Genomic DNA, 21,902 nt, shown 5'->3' on the forward strand with positions numbered 1-21,902 from the left:
ACAATCCAACAACTCCAAACGTTACGAGACGGAGTTGTTTTAGAGGTAAATGCAGAGACTGCTTGCTGAAAAACGGTCCCCGACCGGAACACACATCAGCGGTTTTGCATGTATTTACCTCAAAAACAACTCTGTCTCGTAATGCTCCGTTATTATCTCATAGCGTGGTGAATGTGCAGGTCACAACTTGTCCACCAGAGCGTTTTGGAGTTGTTGGATTGTGTATTTGATAAGTTCGATGAGGGAAACCAAGAACCGTAGCGTAGCTCTGAGCAGCTCGCGGCTCTGCTCCGCCGTTCTAAATATAGTTTGCACCGACAATTATAGGTAACGAACCTACTCCTAAAACTATAGGGATTATGGCAATGGGCCAATTTACCAAAATGTTGAACTATCCCTTTAACCTCACGCGGTATCTGGAATAAGAGTTTGGACCCAAATGTTCTGCTATTGATTATTTACTAACTTCCACAGTAAAAGAAATGCTATGGTCAGACATTCACTTGTGTTTTTTCAGACAGTTTTGCCCGTGGCGAATATTTGACATTATGTGGGTGTTTTGCTGACAGGTGATCCAAATCAGCTTTGTTTAGCAGAAACTCAGACTTCAAGTGTCAGTGACAACACAGACTGTACCTTTTTTTTTTTTTTTGGTATGGTATTTTGGCACACTTGAAGTAAATCCAGAGCTTTTATAATACGTTCTTATGAGAATCAGAATAATGGAGCTGCGAATGACAATTTAGTGAACAAACAAACGAACAAAAAGCGACTGTGGGGGTGCAAACATCAACAACAGTTATAAATCCTCCGCTCAACCAACATATTCTGTTCAAAATGTGAAAGTAGTCATCGTGTGTAATGTAAACGGCCAAAGCGACTGAAGTAAAAGGAGCGACATTCGGAGCCCAGTCTTGTCAGACACGTAGTAGTTGCACCGGGCGAATAATAATAATAAATACATCTTAGTTCTTGTTTCTCTGCAGAGCCTCACACAAGTTGTGGTTTGGATCCGGCTCCTGACTCATGATCTCGACGCACTCCCATTCTCCGCTGCAGCTGGACCGTTTCACCGCCTCGACCACCGTCTGCACATAGAGACCGTCCTCGAACGTCGGCGCCATGGCGACCGGCCCTCGCGCCCACGACCGGCGTTCCTCGTGAGCCTGGAAAGACTGTCTCAGCGCCTTCACCATGGCGCTCAGCCCCTGCAGGTGAGGCAGCGGCATCATCTCCTTCACCTCCGGCCCCGCCCACCCGCTGTCGCCGAGCAGCAGCTCCTCGCCTTTGCTCCCGTTGCGCTGCCCGTAAAGTTCCGTCCCCCTGGCGACCAACCTCCCGGCGGACCCGACCACCATCACCTCGTGCACGAACGACCCCGGCATGTTGAAGTTCAGGGTCACGGTGCAGCACACGCCGCCGGAGCAGCTCGCCGCGGTCCCGCCCATCAACATTTGGAAGAAGCAGAAGTCGTCGCTGGTGACGCGGCGGATGCCTCGGATCAAACCGTTCTGCTGCACGAAGGTCCGCAGGAGGCCGTGCACGCGACCGGCCCTGGCGCCGGTCAGGTAGCTCAACAGGTCGATGATGGCGGAGCCGACCGTGTGCAGGCCGCCGCCCCCCATCAGCTCCTCGCAGGTCCAGCCGTACGACTGGTCCAGGAGGCTCGGGCCGTAGACTCGCACGTCGCACACCTGGATGTCGCCGACGTATCCCTCCGCCAGCTTCTGCCGCATCGCGACGAAAGCTGGCAGGAAGCGCAGGGTGTTGCCCATAATGCTCAGCAGCTGGGGGTAGTATCTGGCCGCGGTCACCATCTTGAATGAGTCCACGGCGGTCGCAGCTTTCTCACAGACCACGTTCTTCCCGATACCTGCAGAAAGAGAGAGGGAGGGTTGTTATTGTTACTCAGATTCAAATAAGAAGGAAGTCAATGATATGTGAAGTAAAAACAACACTAACATTTTCACCTTCCACAGAAAAGCCCTTCAGTTGTTAAGCAGTTCCTTTTCCTCTTTTAGTTATTTATTATATTATTTATTATTATAAATTTTATAAGTACAGTTTTGAAACAATATCCAGCTCGAACTTGCAGTCTCCAAAACAACTGCCTCTTTACAAACAATGACAAAAAATCTCACGTCTGCATTTGTTTTTATTTGACTCATCCCATATCCTTGATTTAGAATATGACCCTCTGACCCCGGGCAGACGATAAACAGTAGAGCCCCTCACTGTAAACTCAACCGTTTAAAGAATTAATTCTTTCCAACCTCCATCAAATTCCTAAACAATGCAATGGTCGAAGTTTGAGCATTAATTTTTATAGTGCTTTTATTATGGTGATGTATTATTTATGTATAGCGTATGTATGTGTTATGTTCTGGTATATGTGCAATACTGTTATGTAATTGTGAATGATGGTATGACTGATGATGTACGTTTGCTGTCATTGTGGCTGTCAAGACAAATTTCCCTGAGCAGGACAATAAAGTATATTGTATTTGCTGTAACGTTACAATGGCAGCTAAATGAATACTGTTACAGGTTATGATATATGTATATGTTATATAAATATGGTTTGTGGGTGTGGTGTGGACTTCCCAGTGCTTAGGCGCACTGTAAAGCTGATGGCCTTAGATGGCATTACAATCCACTTCCTGGGGTTTGGTATGAATAAACAAAAAGTCAATATTCTCCTGTAAGCAGAGATGACAGCAGAGGGTCGACATGGCTTTTTTTATATAGAGATCAGATCAGCAGCGTTCAGTACCCACTGGATTTAGTGGTGTGGGTAATTCCTTTGGTGGGGACACACTCAGGAAGTTGCAACTAAAACAGGAAGCTGAAGTCAACACTCAGGAATTCCATCAGATACAGTAAGTTAACTTTATAGATCGACTGCTCTCCGATAGCACAGAGAAGTGATGTTTGCTACAGTGTTTGCTGAACAGACGTTAGATGTTGTTAATTTCAGATTTTGGTGTCTAAGCTTTTTGTCTTTTTTTCCCCCCTCAGTCGTCGACAATATTCCCAGTGGTCAAGGCTACAATCACCCTAAAACACATCCCAAAGATAGGATAAAAATAAATCCCTTTTTTTCTGTAAGATACAAAATATGTTGAGAACATGCATCCTTTTTTGGTGAGTACTGTCATCATAGTCCAAAAAAAATTCAGATCCTTTCCAGGCCTGAACTGACACGCCCAGCCGGTCAGGTCACAATAGCAGTTTGTTCGACTCAGACGCTCACACAGTTTAAATGGAAAGTGGAAAATAAGATCTGGAGCAGGTGGTCAGAGAAGAAGCCAAATTGATTTGTCAATCATGTTCAAATTCTGAATTCTTGATTGTAAATGAAACGAAATCAGTTGGATTTATATCCTGAACATCCACCAATATATGTCTGTAGACACAGCACTGATGTTAAAGAAGTCTCGTGGTCGCTTTTCTGCTGTGTTGCTAACCCTCCTCTCGGCCATGTGCATTTATTTACAACAAAGCCTGCGAGAAAACAATCCATAGAGTGGTACATAACGTTATGCATCATGTACAATGTGTATGTTTATGCAGTTTAGTCCGTCAATAAGAGATTACGGGATATGTTTGTGTCGCGGTGCCACAGAGACGAGAGCTGGGACACTGCGGTGGTGGTGGCGGCACTGATCTTGCAAAGTTGGTTTTCAGCAAAGAGACGCAATATGTGACACGCACATGGAAGACAGAGAGCCTCTATTCTCCCTCATAACAAGTACGGTCATTTATTAAACTATCACAATTACTCTAAAGCTGTTTAATTAAAGGTAAAAATTGAACATAGTTAAGCTGCAAATCCTGCATAGTTCCTCTTTAAGTTGCATACAGTATTCATTTTAGTAAACGACGTGTGTATGTGTGTTTAAGAGCTCTTACCCAGTGCTTTGACAGCGATCTGCCTCGTCATTGAAGGTGGAATATGAATGCAGACGAGGTCGACATCTTGGTGCAGCAGGACATCGTCAGATCGGCTGGTGTGAAACGGGATGCCAAGTTCCTTCGCCAGGCAGCGCGCTTCCTCTTCGCTTCGCCCCCAGAGTGCATGGACCTCGAAGCCTTCAGCCTTCAGCAGCGGGACCAGCACCCGGGCTGTGCTCCCCGTGCCAAACACACCGACTCCTGGCAGCATGGCAGTGCTGCTCGCTGTGACCTTACGTGTGAACCATGGCCAGTGCCACTGACATCCCAAGAGCCTCTGATCCACCTGTATGTCAAGACACTTCACTGTCGTCTGGGAATCAGAGGGAGTTCACCTGCAGAAATAAATGAACACACCATTTACTAACAAAATCACAAATTTTCATTTCAATAATGCAAAAACATTCTGAGTGAGTGTGTTTCTGTATTTACGTCCCATAATCATTTTGTCATCATATATCACAACTTTACGATCATCAAACCACAGACAGTAACTCATGAAACAAGATCTATATATTATCAATTTACAATGCAGGTCTCGGTCTGTACTAACAGGTTTAGACCAGTTTTTCCAATCAGCTGCCTCTGACAGCCACTTACATTGTGCCATGCTACATAGTTAACATACCATTCCTCAGATGATCCACACCCATCTGAAAGTAAACGCCGTTTAATTTATATCTGAGTGTATGACCTGTTTCCATGCTAAACAATAATTCTGTGACATTTCTGTACAAAGAGTTGCAGACGGATCAATTCATTAATTTCTGTTTGAAAGACCGTGACGCTCAGCTGAGGCTCTCCTAACTTGTCCTTTAGGTTTGATGGTTTCTTGATCTGACGTGTAACTACTGTGTGGATATCAGTCACTCAGATAATGTTTTTGTTGTTTGTGTGTTAACCTGATCAAATACAGGTCAATGTATCGATCATAAATGTACAACATTTCCATCTATAGCTTCAAATGTGTATAAGTGCTAGTACACTGAGTATCTTTGAACTGAGCTTAGGATATCTAGGTCTGTGAGCAATTAATAATGGTATTTTTCCCATATTTTCCAGCATTTCATACAATAAATCATCAGCTTAATTGATAATGAAATGGTTCTAGGGTTAGGGTCATTGGTTTCAATCCAGCACAGCTTTCACTGAGTGTGTCTGGACCTGTCTGGACCTGATTGTGCACCTCACTCATCTCTCTCCCTGTGACCTGGAAAACAACCGACTGATAACAAGCGTGTGGTTTGTGTGTGTAGTGTATACTCAATGTACACCTGCAATACCTATATACCTTTAGCGCTCAAACAAACATACAGTTTCCTCCCTTTATATACAGATATATCTATCTCTCTTAAACACACAGAGACTGTAAAGTGTAACCCTGGCGTCCTGTGCTGCTGCTGTGGACTGGTCCGATAACAAAGCCACAGTTCAGTGTAGCGTGGCTTCACCAAACTGTCGCCGACGGTTCAACAGTAGTTGGATCTTAACGACAAGTATTACGATGCGACAAACCCCCATCATAAACTGACCACTACTTCATCTAATGTAAACATATAACATTATTGTTTATGTGCTGCTCCGCTCAGCTGCTCCACACACACACTGAGGTTATTGATAACGTGAGCTAGCGAGTGTAGCTAGCCGGGCCAGACAGGAGCAAAGCCAGCCACAACATAACGACAAACGTACGAATCTTTTACAGAGTTAATATCTAAAGTTAAAGTATCCGGTGTTTCTTTTAAAAGCGACAAAAAGACAATACGTGGCGAAAAGGAGAGTTATGTACCTACTGTGTTGGGCAGGACATCAGCAGCGGCAGCAGCGGCGGCGGTTGGTGTTGAGCCGGGCGCTGCCCAGTTGCTAATGGTAATGCTGCGTTCAGGACAACTCGGAAGTTTCCGACCTCCGACCTGAAACAGTGCAACGAAACCCCATCAGTTGTCTGACGTCACACAACAATCTGCACCCGTAGAGATCCACACCATAAAAAAAGAAAAAAAAAAAGAAAAAAAGATCCACACCATCACTGGTAAAAACATCAAAATGCCAAAATACATGAAAATATTTACTGACGGTTACAGATTACCTACTTATGTTGGAGAACGGAGTTTTCAACAAGGAGATTCAGAGTTCCGAGCTGTCCTGAACGCAGCATAACTTCAGCAGCAACGGTCGGCGAAACTGTGGGCGGGGCCAGAGACAGCACGAGGCCGGAGATGGGTCACCAACAGTTAGTGACGCACACGGCGGACGTAAATTCCCAGTTTTACTTGATTAATTTATTAATTATTTTATCCAAAGAGAAGGAAAAAATGACTGCGAAGAAACAAAAAATCCATGTAAAGACAAAAAAGTGGCAGATAGATGTAAAATTACCCCCCAAAAGACACAAAATAAAGACATAAAATAACCACAAAAGGATGCAAACAACTAGAGATGCAATAGGACCACACAGTGAAGATGATAACAGCACGATTCTGCAAATTAACTTGAAAATACATAAACACAACCTGGGCAAATTGTTACAGACCATCAAAAAATGTAAAGTCACAGATAGGCTAATTACAATCTGTACAATATTTTAATAGTACTCCTATTCTATCCATCCTAAAAAGACAATTTTCCACTTTGGTGGACATTAAAGATGTATTCTATTCTTTTCTAAGATGTAAGGTAGGGTGTTTCAGTGAGCATGAAGTGTTTCTGTTGTATGAATCCGTAGATAACATCCACTATAGGGTCTGACAGATGGAGTTGTGCTTGGGTCATAAGGAAGCTGACAGAAATGCAGAGCTCAGAAACACACAGCCATCCAGCTCCATGAATGAAGACCAACATCAAAAACAGGTCAACCCCCTTCTGGGAGACAGGGAGCTGTTTCTTCCCTGTTGTTGCCGCCACAATCTCAAGCACTTAAGAGTCTGTAAGGCCATCAGGTGGCTGGTAAAGGTTACTACCACATGGCTGTTTCAGATGGCAAGACTGGTAAAGCTGTGGCAAACAGATTAAAAAATTCAAATTAACCACCTGTTGTGTTTAATATGGACAGGCAAGCTTTAATACATGTTTTTTTTTCGTTTCTTTTTTTAAATAATATTCAAGACTGCACTTGTCTGGATATAGGGGAAATACACATACGTATATCATATTGGCAAATAGTATAAATATTGGGACTATGTCAAAAAAGTGGTGTGTGTTATTCTTAAAACAATTAACTATTTATGATTGCATTTGACCTTCATGGGTGCATACTGAACGACTCTTTTGTGAGGAAGAGGATATCTCACAACATCGTCCCAACACACCCTTGGCCCAGCCACACAGGAGGTGTTTTTACTTAGTTGTTAATTAAACCTTCTCTCAGGACTTATTATTTCAGAGGGCTCGGTTACATCAGGTAATTCCCAGGACGGCTCCACCTAACTTCAGCTTGACTGGATTTTTAATAACGCGGTGTAACTGAAAACACCTGTGCAGGGCCTTTGACACACCAGATCTATTATGCAGCATGGAAAATAATATCAGCATTAATGTAAACAGATGTTGATACTGATTTCCGTGAAGTGGAAAGTAGCCAAGCACTAAGTTTACTCACATACAAATTCAAGGTCCTCATGCTTCGCCTGGATATTTCACACTCCTTTAAACTTCTACTCCGCTTAAGAGGAAAATATTTAATCTGCATTTATTTACCCGGTGGTAAACCAAGCCAGAAACCAAACAAATCAATGGTCAGAGAAAATAATCAAATATGAATCCATAATTAAAACTAATTAAAGTCAGAGTCTCCAACTGTAATATGAAACAGATATTAAATATTGGCAAGGCAATTTTATTTGTGTAGCCCATTTTTACAAACAGTTTATCTCAAATGGCTTTACAACATTACAACATCTTCTGCACTTAGACCCTCACATCAACTGAGGAAACACTCCCAAGAAAACCCTTAACAGCAGAAAGGTTGCTAGGTTTCACAAAAAGAAATTAGTGGAGGAAGGGGGTTAGGGGGTTAGGTCTTTTTCTCTTTTGTTTTTGAAAAGGCACCATTAGGAGTTTCTTTTTTTGTATGGTGTTTTGTTTTGTCTGGCATGACACAGAAACTGAGAAACCTTAGGCTAGTTTATTGTACAGAGGACATAGTACATAGGATACAGAAAGTTGGATATATGCATTACTGCATCTTTAGCATAACAGTCTTACATTTAACACAATATCTTGTACGAGTTGGAGGCGTTTTATTGAAGCAGCTTCAGTCACAGACTGATACAAGTCTGAAAAGAGCAGGAAGTCTTTCCTGCCAGCAGCCATCAGACTCTTCAATACTGAAAAATAATAATTATTAAAGAGTTGCACACCAGCACTTATAGGCCTATTACATTACATTGCACAATTGTTCATTCTGCACTAACTGAATTACTGTGTTTTATATCTCCTTATAATTTTGGTTCATTTAACAGGGACAATGCAACACTAATCAACAGTATTTAACAGAAACTGCTAATTTCATCCGTTGTCCCTGGCCAGATGTTAAGGGCAACCTAAAAATAAAAAAAGGCAACAAGTAATGCATTAAAATACAACATAGAATTTACCCGATAAAAGTTCATACTAACAAATAAGACATGTATATTTAAATGTATTAAACATAGTGTGACGTTGGTAGCTAGTTTGCCTAAGTGAATCATCATCATCATGACACTTTCTCCATCACGGACTAATGTCGACTAATGTAAACACCAGTGAACCATGGATGTATTATATCATCAGTGAACCTGCCTCTCGCCTCGCGGTGCTAGGCTGTTGTTCCGCACTGTGACGGCAGGGGGCGCTCGAGCGGTTAAAGGACCAGGACCAGGACAGGAAGCGCAAAGGATTATGGTACTTTTAGTTCTCAGCGGACGTCGGTTGGCCCGATAACACTGCGAAGAAACAAAACAAAACATTAACCACCGAAAACAAAAGCCCAGGTTTGATTCCAACAGCAGTAAGAAGCTTCTCTCGCTCCGACGGCGGACCGGTTCGCGGCGGTTCGCGGCGTCGCGACGCGGAGCATCGGCGCCGTCTTCGGTAGAAAATAAACAGGAAGTCGTTGTCGTTGTGGGACGTGTAGTTCCGCCTGCAGGCCGCGGAGCTGGATAACAACGCACAGATATACAAGAAACAACAATAAATTAAGCCGAGCTTCACCCCCAGACTGCGGCTGTTGCCCCTCGTCGCTGCGGCACCATGCCCGGGTTCACCTGCTGCGTCCCCGGCTGCTACAACAACTCGCACCGGGATCGAGACCTGCGCTTCTACACGTTTCCGAAGGACTCGTCGCTGCGGGAGCTGTGGCTGAGGAACATCTCCCGGGCCGGGGTCAGCGGCTGCTTCAGCACCTTCCAGCCCACCACGGGGCACCGGGTCTGCAGCGTGCACTTCGCCGGCGGCAGGAAGACCTACAGCGTCCGAGTCCCGTCGCTGTTCCCGCTGCGGGGGGTAAACGAGCGCCGCAGCCGGAGGGGCCGCGGCAGGAAGGTGTCCACCGCCGCCGGGGTCCCTGCACCGGGCGCCGCCGCCACCTCGGGCATCGTCCTGACCAGCGTGCTGGGCAGCACGGCGGCGGAGGGCGCCGAGGGCACCGCGGGCGGCGAGGCGAGCGACGACACCATCACGGTGGTGCAGATCGGGCAGAACGGGGAGTACCTGGGCACGGCGCGGCTGCCGGCGCAGTCCGAGGGGACCTGCTACACGGCGGCGGCGGCTGCAGCTGCACCGGCCGGCGGCGGCGGCGGCGCGGAGGACGACCTGACCGCGGAGGAGTCGTCGGCCGAAGCCGGGTCCGCCGCCGCCCTGCAGCCGGTGCCGGTGCAGTTCGTGAGCGTGACCAGCAGCCCGCTGGACCACTCGTACTCGCTGACCACCGGCACCACGTCGGCCGAGCTGCTGCGGAAGCTGAACGAGCAGCGGGACATCATCGCGCTGATGGAGATGAAGATGAAGGAGATGAAGGCGACCATCCGCCAGCTGCGCGTCGCCGAGGCCAAGCTGCAGGAGGAGGTGCGGGAGCGGGACAGGCTGCTGTACGGGAACTCGGTGGCTTTCACCGTCCGCAAGAAAATCTGATGATGCAGATGCTTTTTGCAACATCACTGGAGAGAGATGACCCGTTACTGAGACTCAGACACACAGAGAGATGACACCGAGACAGCAGACCCAGCCCTATTTTGTATAAAAACAAACAAAACAAACTAAGAGCGATGACAATTTATTTTCAACAAGTAGAGCTGATTTTTCGTAGGCTTTGATGTACGTTGGCTGCCTAGTTTATGTAGCTGATAGTAATAACCTCATTGCTAATCACATACAAACATGCACAGTCCACTCCTGATCTGCAGCCGGGCAAAGAGGTCAGAGACACCAAGCATTTCATTTTCCTCCAACCAGGACTGAAAGTTAGGCGGGCTTTGCATATTTATACTGCGGACTGATGCTAAAAGCTGCCTAGTTGCATTTAAAGTTTTCCTCCTTCAGATTTCTCTGACGTTTTAAGTTTTTATTTCCATATTTTTTGAACTGAAAAACTAGGAGGTTGGTGGAAAAAACCCCTCTCACAATAAGCTGCAGAGGGTAACGTCAAGTACACCACCAAGCTCAAGTATCCATATAGGATTTTTTTTTGTGTGTGTAACCAAAACACTATTTCTGGCACACGTATGGTGTTAGTCAGTGACAAAAAGAAACTCTATACCATGACTTCATCTGAGTTGCCTTGTTGCTAAAAACATTTGTGTGACAGAAAAAAAGGACTTTGGAGGATTCCTTAAAACTTGAAAAGGGCACTGAAAAATGAAATGACATCTTATTAAAATATGTTTCTTGAAGACATACGTTTTTTTTTTTACTGTTTTATTTTTCCTTCTTCTGAGAGGTAACATAGGAAACCCCACTTTCTCATGATATTTTATGCAACCTGAGTGTGTCTGTGAGACATATGTGCCTGTTTATGGTTGTATAATTTTTCTCTCACACAGAGGTTTTGTGGCTGCATCTCTATCTCTCTGCCCTGTTCATAAGTGTTTTTTTTTTATGCACAGGATGTTACACAGCACAGATCTTTGAACTTGATCTGACAGCTCCGCTCTGCTCCCATTTTCAAGAAAATCTCATTTTGAAATTGATTCATGCTGAGTAATATCTCAAGTCAACAGAACGTGTCTCGTCTGGTGTCGCAGTAGCCTAACACAACAGAAACGGTGCGTTAGAAGAAGATCCTGGTGTGTGTTGTGTTGTATTGTTTTGTTTTTTTTGCCTTAGAGTTGAGGTAGATTTGGCTCGTACTCATTGGGATTCATTCAGTGAGGGGTTTGGTTTGGACATGTAGGGAAAGATGAGATTAAAAATGACATTTTTAGCAGTATTGTCAGTCAGGCCTATTGTCAAAGTATATAGGAGCACTTGTGCAGAGTTGTAGGAAATTCAATCTACTGTATATATCACATTAAATCTTCAGTCACGGAACAAAACATGAGTTCAAACATAAAATCTTAGTATTGAGGTGCTGTTTCACTTCTTCAGCGATGTTTGACAGAAACTGGTGCCTGAAGTGTTACATTAGGAAATCGGAAAGGTGCAACAAGTTAGTTGTGTGTTTGGATTTTGGTGAGAAAGAACTAAAATGTCACAAAACTTATTGCAATTAAGGTTTAGTATTAAAAAGCAGACCTTACAAGATGTAATGAAAAACAACTAGTAGAGGGTTTTTAAAGCAGCGAACTGTTAAAACTGAGAAACCAGCAAGTGATTATAGGTGTTTTAAATCCATGAATCACTTATCACAGTTATTAAAAAACTCATTTTATGAAACTTCTGCTGCTGATCTTTCAACTCATTTCTGTGAACTTGTTTCAGCTCTTTTCCTTCGACGTGTGTCAAGACTCCTCTCACAGTAGAAACAACAGGTGGTGTGGTGTGAGATGCATGTGCTCGTGTTGCAGCATGACGTTCACCCTCTAGATGGCAGTGAGATAAAAGCTTGAGAAGCCGAGCTCCAGCTCCGTCTGTATACAGACTGATCTACTTCATCTGATCGTGGCATCTTTGATCGCACCTTCAATTTTTCTGTCAATAATGTGAATCTAAACCTGTAACTGCATTTCTCAACCCAGACTTCAAATGTGTCCTTTTAAACACTAATCATGATAATGTGCCGCATGAAACAGAGAAAGAGGGAGAAGCGGATGAATGGAAGGATAGAGAGCGAGGATCCAGATCCTAATCTCATCTGGATTTATTTTTTTTTACTCCCAACAGTGTTGCATAATGCCTTAATCCAGGACTGTCAATCAAACTTACACAACTCTATCTTCCTTTTTCTATGGCTGCTGCCGTTCACCACGGCCGTCTTTACGTAGAGCAGCTTCTCATGTCAGATTACATGCGTCTAATACTTAATAACGTGATGTGAATGAAGTGAAACTATGTCAGCAACTCGTGATCTTGAAGCAGTGTGAAGGCGGCAAAACATGGGACAAAGACTGCCATGAAGTTACATCTCATTAAGGATGATCATTGATTTCATTTTGATAATAAAATATTCTTGGAAACGACATGTTTGCTTGAACAAGAACCACAGAAAAGCATTTGACTATATAGAATATAAAACAGACTTCATGTGCCTTTTGTAATTAATCCTGTCCAAAGACAATACTGATATATGTTGACACTAAAATTATCATATTGCTTTACTTATTCTATGATCAAATATTTGCTTATTTCAACCAAATTCCTCCCCAGTTGCACCATCTGTATTTCGCTGACGCAGAGTTCATGTACTAGTATTATAGGCAACATTTAACATTTTTTGTTAAATTAGTAAGAAAAGTGAAAACATATTTATGTTTTTCAAGGTAAGATATTATGGAAAACTGTGTTGTTGGGCATTAGTACAACTACACAAACAATAACGACATGAAAAATTGATGATCATAATAAACAATAGTGCTGCAGAGAACATAAATAATGTTTTTTTTGTTTGTCTTTTCCCACATGTCCTGGTGGGACTGCAAACACTATATTTGAGGTGCAAGTAAATGCTGAGAGCTGCATTGCGTCTCCTTTTGTTTTGGCCATTAAAATGTGTTTCTAGTGAAAGTTTCCTCCTTATTCTCCATGAGATCATTGACAGCCACCGATGAAACAAACTGGTGGTGATTGGTTTTCACAGTCTGGTGTTTGGTGCAGCATCACTGAAACTGAAACTGAACGGAGATCCACTGGAGCGATCAAGTTTTATACCGACAACTTGATTTGGTAAAATGTAAAATGAATGAAATTAAAAACTTAACTGTGGTTCAAGAAAAGGGGGAAACTCTGGGAGGGTCAGGTCATCCTGTGCAATGAAAAGCAGCAGGTAAGAAAATCAGTGGTCTGTAGGGAGATAACAGGTGAGGATAAAATTATTAGCCTCCCTATGAAAATTTCACTTTTTTGTAAGTATTTCCCAAGTGCTGTTAAACAGCAAAAATATTTTAACACAGCAATTTCAAACATTATAGTTTAAAGCAGAAGTAAGCGATCCGGTCGTTTTGGCTAACTTCTTGTCAGCCGATGGAGTCCCCGCCTTCGTCCCTACGTCACCACATTCACGCGCATCCCTTGGCTGCACACACAGAGAGGACCGCCCCTTTATGCCGTTCTCTCTCCTCATTGGATAAAGGTTGTAGGATACAAGGAAAGTTTTCTCCTCGGCTTACAGCAGAGCAGAGTGACTGACAGACCCGTGTTTCAGACCAAACACTCTATGTAAGTGATTACCGTTGGAAGATATAACTATTTAAGACTTATATTAACACAAATATTCCGCTTACTTCTGCTTTAATTTTGGATGCTTGCATTAATTTACTTTGCACACAGAAACAGAATTATTTCACAAAAAACAAAAACTACCAGGGTCAAAATTATTGATGCTAATAATCAGTTGCATCCCCTTTTGCTGGATAACAGCAAACAGTCATCTGTTTTAGTTTTCAACAAGTCTCTGACACGTCTCCTGTGAAATCTCAGCCCGTTCTTCTTTAAGAAATCTCTCAAGCTCCTTCTGGCATGGACCTTGGTCTTCAGTATCTCCACCACGCAGATCTTCAATGGGATCCAAGTCAGAGCTCTGTGCATTCACTTTGGTCCTCTGGAGGTCGTTGCTATATGTTTTTGTTGATTGTCGTGTTGGAAGACAAAGCAACGACCCAAACACAGTTTTACTGCTGACTGCTTAAAGGGATAGTTCAACATTTTGGCAAATTGGCCCATTGTCATAATCCCTATAGTTATAGCAGTATGTTCGTTACCTTTAATTGTCGGTGCAAGCTATTTTTAGAACGGCGGAGCAGAACCGTGAGCTGCTTAGAGCTACGCTACGGAGCTTAATGGGATTTCTTGGTTTCCCTCATCAAACTCATCAAATACACAATCCAACAACTCCAAAACGCTCTTGTGGACAAGTTGTGACCTGCACATTCACCATGCTATGAGATAATAAGCAGCTCACGGCTCTGCTCCGCCGTTCTAAAAATAGCTTGCACCGACAATTAGGGTAACGAACCTACTCCTACGACTATAGGGATTATGGCAATGGACCAATTTGCCAAAAAGTTGAACTATCCCTTTAAGGTTTTCTTTCAAAATCTTCACATATACTTCTTTCCTCATGGCTCCTTCCACCTTGACAAGATTTTCCAGTTCCAGATGCACTGAAGCATAAAACTGTCACCACCGTGTTTGACTGTGGGAACGCCTGTTCTTTGGGTCATCAGACTCATTATTGCAGGACATTTCATGATAGTATCTGTCAGGGTTGTATCCACTCTTCACTTTATATATAGTCAGAAAGTATGTTGACACGTGAACATCACACCCACATGATAGATAGACAGCCTTTATCATTGCACAATGTACAACGAAATTGAGGGTGCTCCCACAGAGCCACCGTGCACCACAAGATAAAAGAAGACGATGTAAAATCTAAAAACAGTGCAAGATAATAATAATAAAACAGTATATACAACATAAAATAATTATCAAAGTTATACATTTCAAAGGTGCAGTGCTGTTAAGGTGCTTTAAGGTAGGAGGAGGTAGACTATACGGGCTGATTATTGACTCCACACCATGTTTGGAAACATGTGTCACATCCAGCTTCATTCTGGGCACATCCGCGAGATAAGAGCCTAAAATAAAACAAACAAAAAAAACCACAAACACCCTCATTTGCCGAGCTAATACAGATGTTTTCAGGAAGACTCATGGTTTGACATGCAGCCAAAGTAGCTCCCATGATGTATTGATTCGTGGCAGCAGCCTCTGACACAGACAGATTATTCTGCAGTTAATGGTTGTTTTAAGCTGCAGATTAACAATGGGTTACCATTCCTCCTGTGTCAGCATACAGATGTGAACCAGGACTTATACTAATGCACGTAGTGTGAGCCATCTGGGGGGCATAGCAGGGGATTTGGAGGCTGACAGGGAGAGAACAGGCGCTCAAGTTAGAAAAGTTGGGAATAAGGTGGATGGTTTCACAGTCTCCCCCGTCTTCAAACAGCGTGCTTCCCGTTTTCATTCTCACATGACCCACATAGCTGTAGATGATCCTCACATGGGCTGCTGCTATTCTCAGAGGAAGCTGCTGTGCATCTACGCCGGGCTCCCAGGTGGGATGGATTGTCCCGTCCTCAGTGGGACGTCATCCATCTGTCCTCCTGAATCCTCCTGACGCCTCTGATAATGTTTGTCATCAGTGAGAAAGCCCTTGTTCAACAGTGAAAACCAGATGTTTGCAGCAGAGGGAAGAGATGGCTCCTGAGTGTGTGTGTGGCGAGTTCATGATCACCATTTATACTACTAGGCTATATATGTATTTTATTATGTTTTTCAAATAAATGTTCTAAATACTGAGGAAACCGGAAATGAGATCGTTCTAATCCAGTGTGCTGTGTTGTGGTGTTGTCATTGGTCTGCTGCATCCAAGCTCTCATGGCTCTCACCCTGTGCCCCTCCCCAGCCCACACACACACACACACACACACACACACACACACTAATACAACATCCTCTTACTCTCTGCAATGCATCGGTCCCTTTCACTGTTAATCCAGCCGGGTTGTGCATTGCTGTACTTTTGCAATCTGATGAATTCCCGGCGGATGGCAGGAGGACACATCATCATCACATTTTAAAGCACAAACTTCAGACTCTTTGGATTCACAGCTTCACATCATCACACCATCACATCAGAGCCTCTGATTCAGAGGTGGGACTCAGCTCCACGACGGGACTCTGCTGAGCCAAGTCATGAAGTCCCGGCGTCCGGGCACCGCAACTATGCTGCTGCTGCCCATCGCTCTCTGTCTAGGTAAGGAAGGACGTCTTTTTTACTCCTCAGTTATTGTCTCATTGTGTTGTATGTGTGAGTATGTGAGAAAGAGAGAGAGAGAGTGTGTATTTAGATCTTCAGGGAAAAGTTCTGTGCTGAGTTTGCTTTGCTTGTCTCATGCTGAGCACTGTTCCCGATTATACATGCAGCTCTTTTTCTTTTCTCATGGGAAATTAAAAACATGTTTTTTCTTTAGATTTTGTTTTTTGTTGCTGCTCAGCAGAGTCCAATGTAGTTAACGTGACCGATAAAAGATATTTCACTGAGCCTATTCTGCAGCCGAGGAGAGGAAGGTTTTACAAATGCACTTACCTTAATGAAACGCTCACTGTCCCCTCATGTTCTCTCTCTCTCTCTAGTGCATGTGTGTGTGTGTGTGTGTGTGTGTGTGTGTGTGTGTGTGTGTGTGTGTGTGTGTGTGTGTGTGTGTGTGTGTGTGTGTGTGTGTGTGTGTGTGCAGCCGGTTGTACAACATCATGTATTTGGGTGTGAATTGTGGCATCATTTATGAGGGTTTTAAGAGGAAGATAACACTTTGGATAGAAAAAAAACAACAACTACAGGGGCATTTTACAAACAGGATAACAACATATTTGCAGGCAATAATATCAGAATGAAAAAAAAAAAACCATTAGGAAATGAATTAACACAATCACGCAGATGAATTTAAAGAGGCAAATACAACAGGACTAAATCAATCAAATAAAACTGTCAGCACTGACAATGTGCATTCTTACATGATGATTCAATTCAGTGAGTTATAACACTACACTACAGTGAAGTTTATGTATTAAAACGGCTTCTGAGATGTTTTTGCTCAGGTGGTTTTACAGTCTGAGAGCTGCGGATGCACAGAGTCACATCTTTCTACAAAGGTTGCTCTGTCCTGTTTAGGTCCAGGCCTGTTTTTCTTTTTTTTTTTAGTTCAGATTTAGGGGAATATTAATGCTGCAGCAAACAGAGCTGCCTTTGAAAGTTGAATGCTTTCAACCTTGTGGCAACAATTGTAGGTTGTGCACATTGAAAGATCTTTTGGGCCTGGATCAAAAAACAAATTAAAGGCACAAGTCAGATATAACAGATTGTACTGATAGCTTCCAGCGTGTGCCAGTTTACAATGCCCCTGACCGATGATGAATGACTCTGTTGGGTCAAATCATTGTCCTGGTAAAATCGTTACAGGCTTTGGAGAACACCACTTCCTGTTTCAACATGATAGTACCATGAGGAAAAGGTCAACAAAGAACATATTGATAATCGAAAAATCGTTTTTTGAGTCGTGTTTTAAGGAAAAAAGTCCAGATTCTCTGATTTCAGCTTCTTAAATGTGAATATTTCTGGTTTCTTTGTTCCTTTATGACAATAAACTGAGTTTCTCTTTGGTTTGTGGACAAAACAAGACATTTGAGGACGTCATCTTGTGGTTTGGGAAACACTGATTGACATTTTTCAACATTTTATTGACCAAACAACTAATCGAGTAATCATTTACATAATCAGCAGATTAATTTACATGAAAAATAATCATTAGTTGCAGCCCTACAAAGAAGTGGTTTTCCCTTTTTCCTAGTCACCATCAGGCCACTGATGTGATCAGATGTTCACACTGGTTTGACATTTGGTCAAATACAGATTGTGACATCAGGTGTTTTATATTAGGACACATTTCATGCAGAGTGATTACACAACTCTCATTGATGTTTTGTTGGTTTTAAATTGAATTGTTGAACCAAAGTCCAACTACCTGAAGCACATGTCATCTTGACATGTAATCCCAACTAATTGTAAAATATGATGACCAAAAACCAGGATCTACTAAACATTACAATGTGAATTATTTTTCTTATATTGTCCCGGTTTGGATTTGACATGATTTGAAAATCTTTAATGTCCCCGAGGGGCAATTTGATTTGCAGCAGTAAAATCATACATATGAGATACAGCAGATATACAAATAAATACATACATACATCACAATTACACCACTGCATCGTTCCAAACAGGCTCTCATACAGTAACAAATGATTTTAGATTTGATTTCTAGCAAACAAGAGTCAATAGAGTTGTTACCAGGAGCCAAACTCTTGTGGAAATGTCCATGGAGTGAGATGTTGAGCAATAGCATAAATTAATGTCTCCACATACATAAACCTCTTTTTGACCCTGCAGCAGCTTCTTCAGGTGAAACAACAAAGCAAACACACACGGTCCAGTGCACAAGGAGAAATCCCACTCAAACACACTTTCACCAGATCGGTGTTCAAATATTCCAGTCAAACCTGGCATCACAGTTTTTCGGGATCTTTTCCGGTGAAAACTAAAAAACCAATTTCGGAGGGATGTGTTATGTATGAGCTGATCTATGCACTCAGACAGCTCACACATGCTTTTGCAGTCCTACATTGAATTTGGCTTTGAGGAAGTATAATCCCTCCAGATGAATGGAATACAACATATTTCTGTATTTGTTTGATCCGACTAAGCACAGGATGGGTCACGTCATAAACATTGTGTTTCCCGCTACAAGATTGTTGTAATTTCAATTCCCCTCTCTGTCTCCCTCATCCCCATTTTTTAGATATACACACACACACACACACACACACACACACACACACACACACACACACACGGAGTCCCCATATAAACATGCACCGCTCGGATGAAACTGCATGTGATTGTAACGTTCATACGATTCTCTTGTCTTCTCCTCACCACCAGGTTTGGTCCCTGCGTCTCTTGGAGCTGCAGTTCCTGTTTCATGTGGCTCCATCTACAAGAGTTTTGCCCAGTGTTTACTCACACTTGGGGACAGTTTGGTGGAAACACAAAAAGACCAGAGCACACAGGACATTGATGCAATCTGCAGGTGCGTGTGTGTTTCTGTGACCACATAATCATCCAATTACACCTTGTTACCTAAATACGTTATCCTTAGAGCTTCTCTGTTTCATGATGCTTGTACCAGTAGAATAAGCAGTGTGGCACTAACACATTGTGGCCAGTTCACCACCTTGGTTCAGACTGAATTATCTCAACAGCTATTGGACGATGAGGCACGACAGACATTCATGGTCACTAGAGGATGAATTTGAATCATTTTGTTGATCCCCTTTTCCTGAAGTGCAGCCATGAGTTGGACATTGTTTGGGCAAATGGTTTAAATTCTTATCTATATTTTAAAAAACACCTGCAAAACTAATCACATTCTCATAATCCTCAGGTTTACTCACTTATATGTATGTGCAGAAAGCAAATGATAACACATTAAGATAAGGTTTGTGCAGGTGTTAAGGGTTGTGCCTTTTTGACATCAACGTGTTAGTATTGTCACTGAGAGCATGTTAGCATTCAGCTTAACCTCACAGAGCTGTCAACTCTCTTTGTTTAATCACACTGGATGTTATCAAGTCCTCGTGGTGACAAACCTACAGTGACTTCTTACTGTTATTAATAGTATTTGTGGCCTGAAACGCCACTGTTTGGTAACCCTTGAATTTACAGGCTGCTAATTACATGATAATGTCTAGTATTAGCCAAGAAATAACAATTAATTGTGTAGTAATGTCTAGGAATAGCCTAGAAATAACTGTCAATTTCATAGTAATGTTGAGAAATATAGCCAAGAAATAACGATTGATTGTGTAGAAATAGCAATAATGGCCAATTGCAAAGACTTGGTGGAGAAACATTCTGGCCTTTCCCCAAAAACTCAAAGAACAGCACGTGTAATCTTTTGCCTTTATGACAAACATGACATAACTATGAAATTGACCGTTACTTCTAGGCTATTTCTTGACATTACTATGCAATTAAAGGGCTGCCCACGGTTTTAGTTCCAACAAGTCCTTCAACCTAAACAATCAAGGAGGTTGTTTTCTTCCACAACCACATGGTGATGGTGATGGTTACCACAACGGTCATGGCTTCATTAGCTTTAGGCACAAAAACAACAACAACATTAGGTTTTAGGTACTAGAAATAGACTTTGGTTAGTGTGAGAAAAACAACATGATTTCAGGTAATTGTATGAATATGACTCATGAAGCTCTTCAGTCTGATTGATCCATACAACAATAACAAGATAACTTCTTTTCAACATGGAGTTTCATGGCCTTTATACGTCACCACACTTCTCCCTATGTTCTTGTCATAAATACTACTAGGCCACTAGATGTCACCAAAAAAACAAACAAACATAACTATTGGTCAAAATAAGCTGCCGTACAAACGATAACAATACAACTTTAGCTGAAAATATCTTCACTCATCCATAAAAAACCCCCATCAGACACGTTTTTATTCTGTTGTTAAAGGACCAGCTGCATGTTTACCCTAAATATCAAATTCATATCCAATATCCAAATGTCTGTTCGACCTGCAACCACAGTAGCTACATCGCTGCAGCAACATAAAGGATTAAACCACTGGAGGTCAGGAAAAACAAGATTTTAAGAGCATGAAATAGGTCTTCAACCTCTGCTCTGCTGTTGCATAATCTCATCACTGCATTGTTGTAGTTGCTTGGTGACATCTGCATGGCCACTATCTTCCTACACTTTACATTTATTGACATTTATTGACATCCCCCCCCCCCCCCCCCCCCCCTAAAGGTCCTGGAACGCCTTCCACGTCTGTGCTAACTCCGCTCTGGCCGGCTGTCCCGGAGAGCCGGCAGCTGTCTGGGAGTCTCTAAGACAAGAGTCCAGGAAGACGCAGTTCTCTGGAAACCTCTACGACATGTGTGCCAGCCGCACCACCCTCCCGCCCAGCACCGTGCCTGCACCCCAGAGCCCCCCGACCTCCGACCAGACCAACCAGGAGACGCTGAAGGGGCAAACGCACAAGCACAGCCCGGCCCTCGGCTCGTCGGTGTTGCTCCCCGTGTGCAGCACGTTACTGGTTCTGCTCAGGAGTTAGTTAAGTCACTGTAGTGTAGTGTGTATACGACGGTTGGTTGATCGATCTATCAATGAGCTGGTCATCAGAGAGTCCTCCACTCCAACACCCACTATGATCCAAACACACGAGGGTATAAACACTCTTCACAAGTCAGACTGATTACATATCAATCCTTAAATCAGGATTTCAGATGGATCATAATGAAGTATTTGGTTCAGTATTTATTTTCTTACATGGACAGGGAGGTTAAAGCAGAAGTAAGCGGAATATTTGTGTTAATATAAGTCTTAAATAGTTATATCTTCCGACAGCAATCACTTATATAGAGTGTTTGGTCTGAAACACGGGTCTGTCAGTCACTCTGCTCTGCTGTAAGCTGAGGAGAAAACTTTCCTTGTATCCTACAACCTTTATCCAATGAGGAGAGAGAACGGCATGTGTGTGCAGCCAAGGGATGCACGTGAATGTGGTGACGTAGGGACGAGGGCGGGGACTGCTAACTCCATCGGCTGACAGAAAGTTAGCCAAAACGACCGGATCGCTTACTTCTGCTTTAATGAACTAGGTATGACTAGTTCACTCAGAGAGGACAAAAAGGACATAAATAGGCTATATAAATCATCCTTTTTTGCCA

The 21,902-nt window shown here is 42.9% G+C and overlaps 3 protein-coding genes across 4 annotated transcripts; 2 read left to right on the forward strand and 1 right to left on the reverse strand.

Annotated features, from left to right (window-relative positions):
* Window positions 1-384: 384 nt before the first annotated feature.
* Window positions 385-5,802, reverse strand: gfod2 (glucose-fructose oxidoreductase domain containing 2). Of its 2 annotated transcripts, none has more exons than XM_083969291.1 (3): window positions 5,748-5,802; window positions 3,913-4,289; window positions 385-1,873 (listed from the first exon to the last, which is right to left on the reverse strand). In XM_083969291.1, the coding sequence occupies exons 2-3, from the start codon at window positions 4,163-4,165 to the stop codon at window positions 966-968; spliced, it is 1,161 nt and encodes a 386-aa protein (XP_083825417.1). In that variant the 5' UTR covers window positions 4,166-4,289; window positions 5,748-5,802; the 3' UTR covers window positions 385-965. The 2 variants fall into 2 exon arrangements, with proteins under 2 accessions (XP_083825417.1, XP_083825416.1); XM_083969290.1 differs by having other exon boundaries at window positions 5,744-5,787.
* Window positions 5,803-8,863: 3,061 nt separating this feature from the next.
* Window positions 8,864-12,483, forward strand: thap11 (THAP domain containing 11). The gene has a single exon (XM_083994466.1). The coding sequence runs from the start codon at window positions 9,184-9,186 to the stop codon at window positions 10,060-10,062; it is 879 nt and encodes a 292-aa protein (XP_083850592.1). The 5' UTR covers window positions 8,864-9,183; the 3' UTR covers window positions 10,063-12,483.
* Window positions 12,484-16,284: 3,801 nt separating this feature from the next.
* nrn1lb (neuritin 1-like b) lies at window positions 16,285-21,286 on the forward strand (the record flags this gene model as incomplete). Its single annotated transcript, XM_083996188.1, has 3 exons — window positions 16,285-16,345; window positions 19,088-19,235; window positions 20,980-21,286. 3 exons carry the CDS (start codon window positions 16,285-16,287, stop codon window positions 21,284-21,286), a joined length of 516 nt encoding a protein of 171 aa, XP_083852314.1.
* Window positions 21,287-21,902: the final 616 nt, after the last annotated feature.

This window comes from Trachurus trachurus, assembly GCF_905171665.1.
Source record: "Trachurus trachurus genome assembly, chromosome: 3".
Classification (NCBI taxonomy): Eukaryota; Metazoa; Chordata; class Actinopteri; order Carangiformes; family Carangidae; genus Trachurus; species Trachurus trachurus.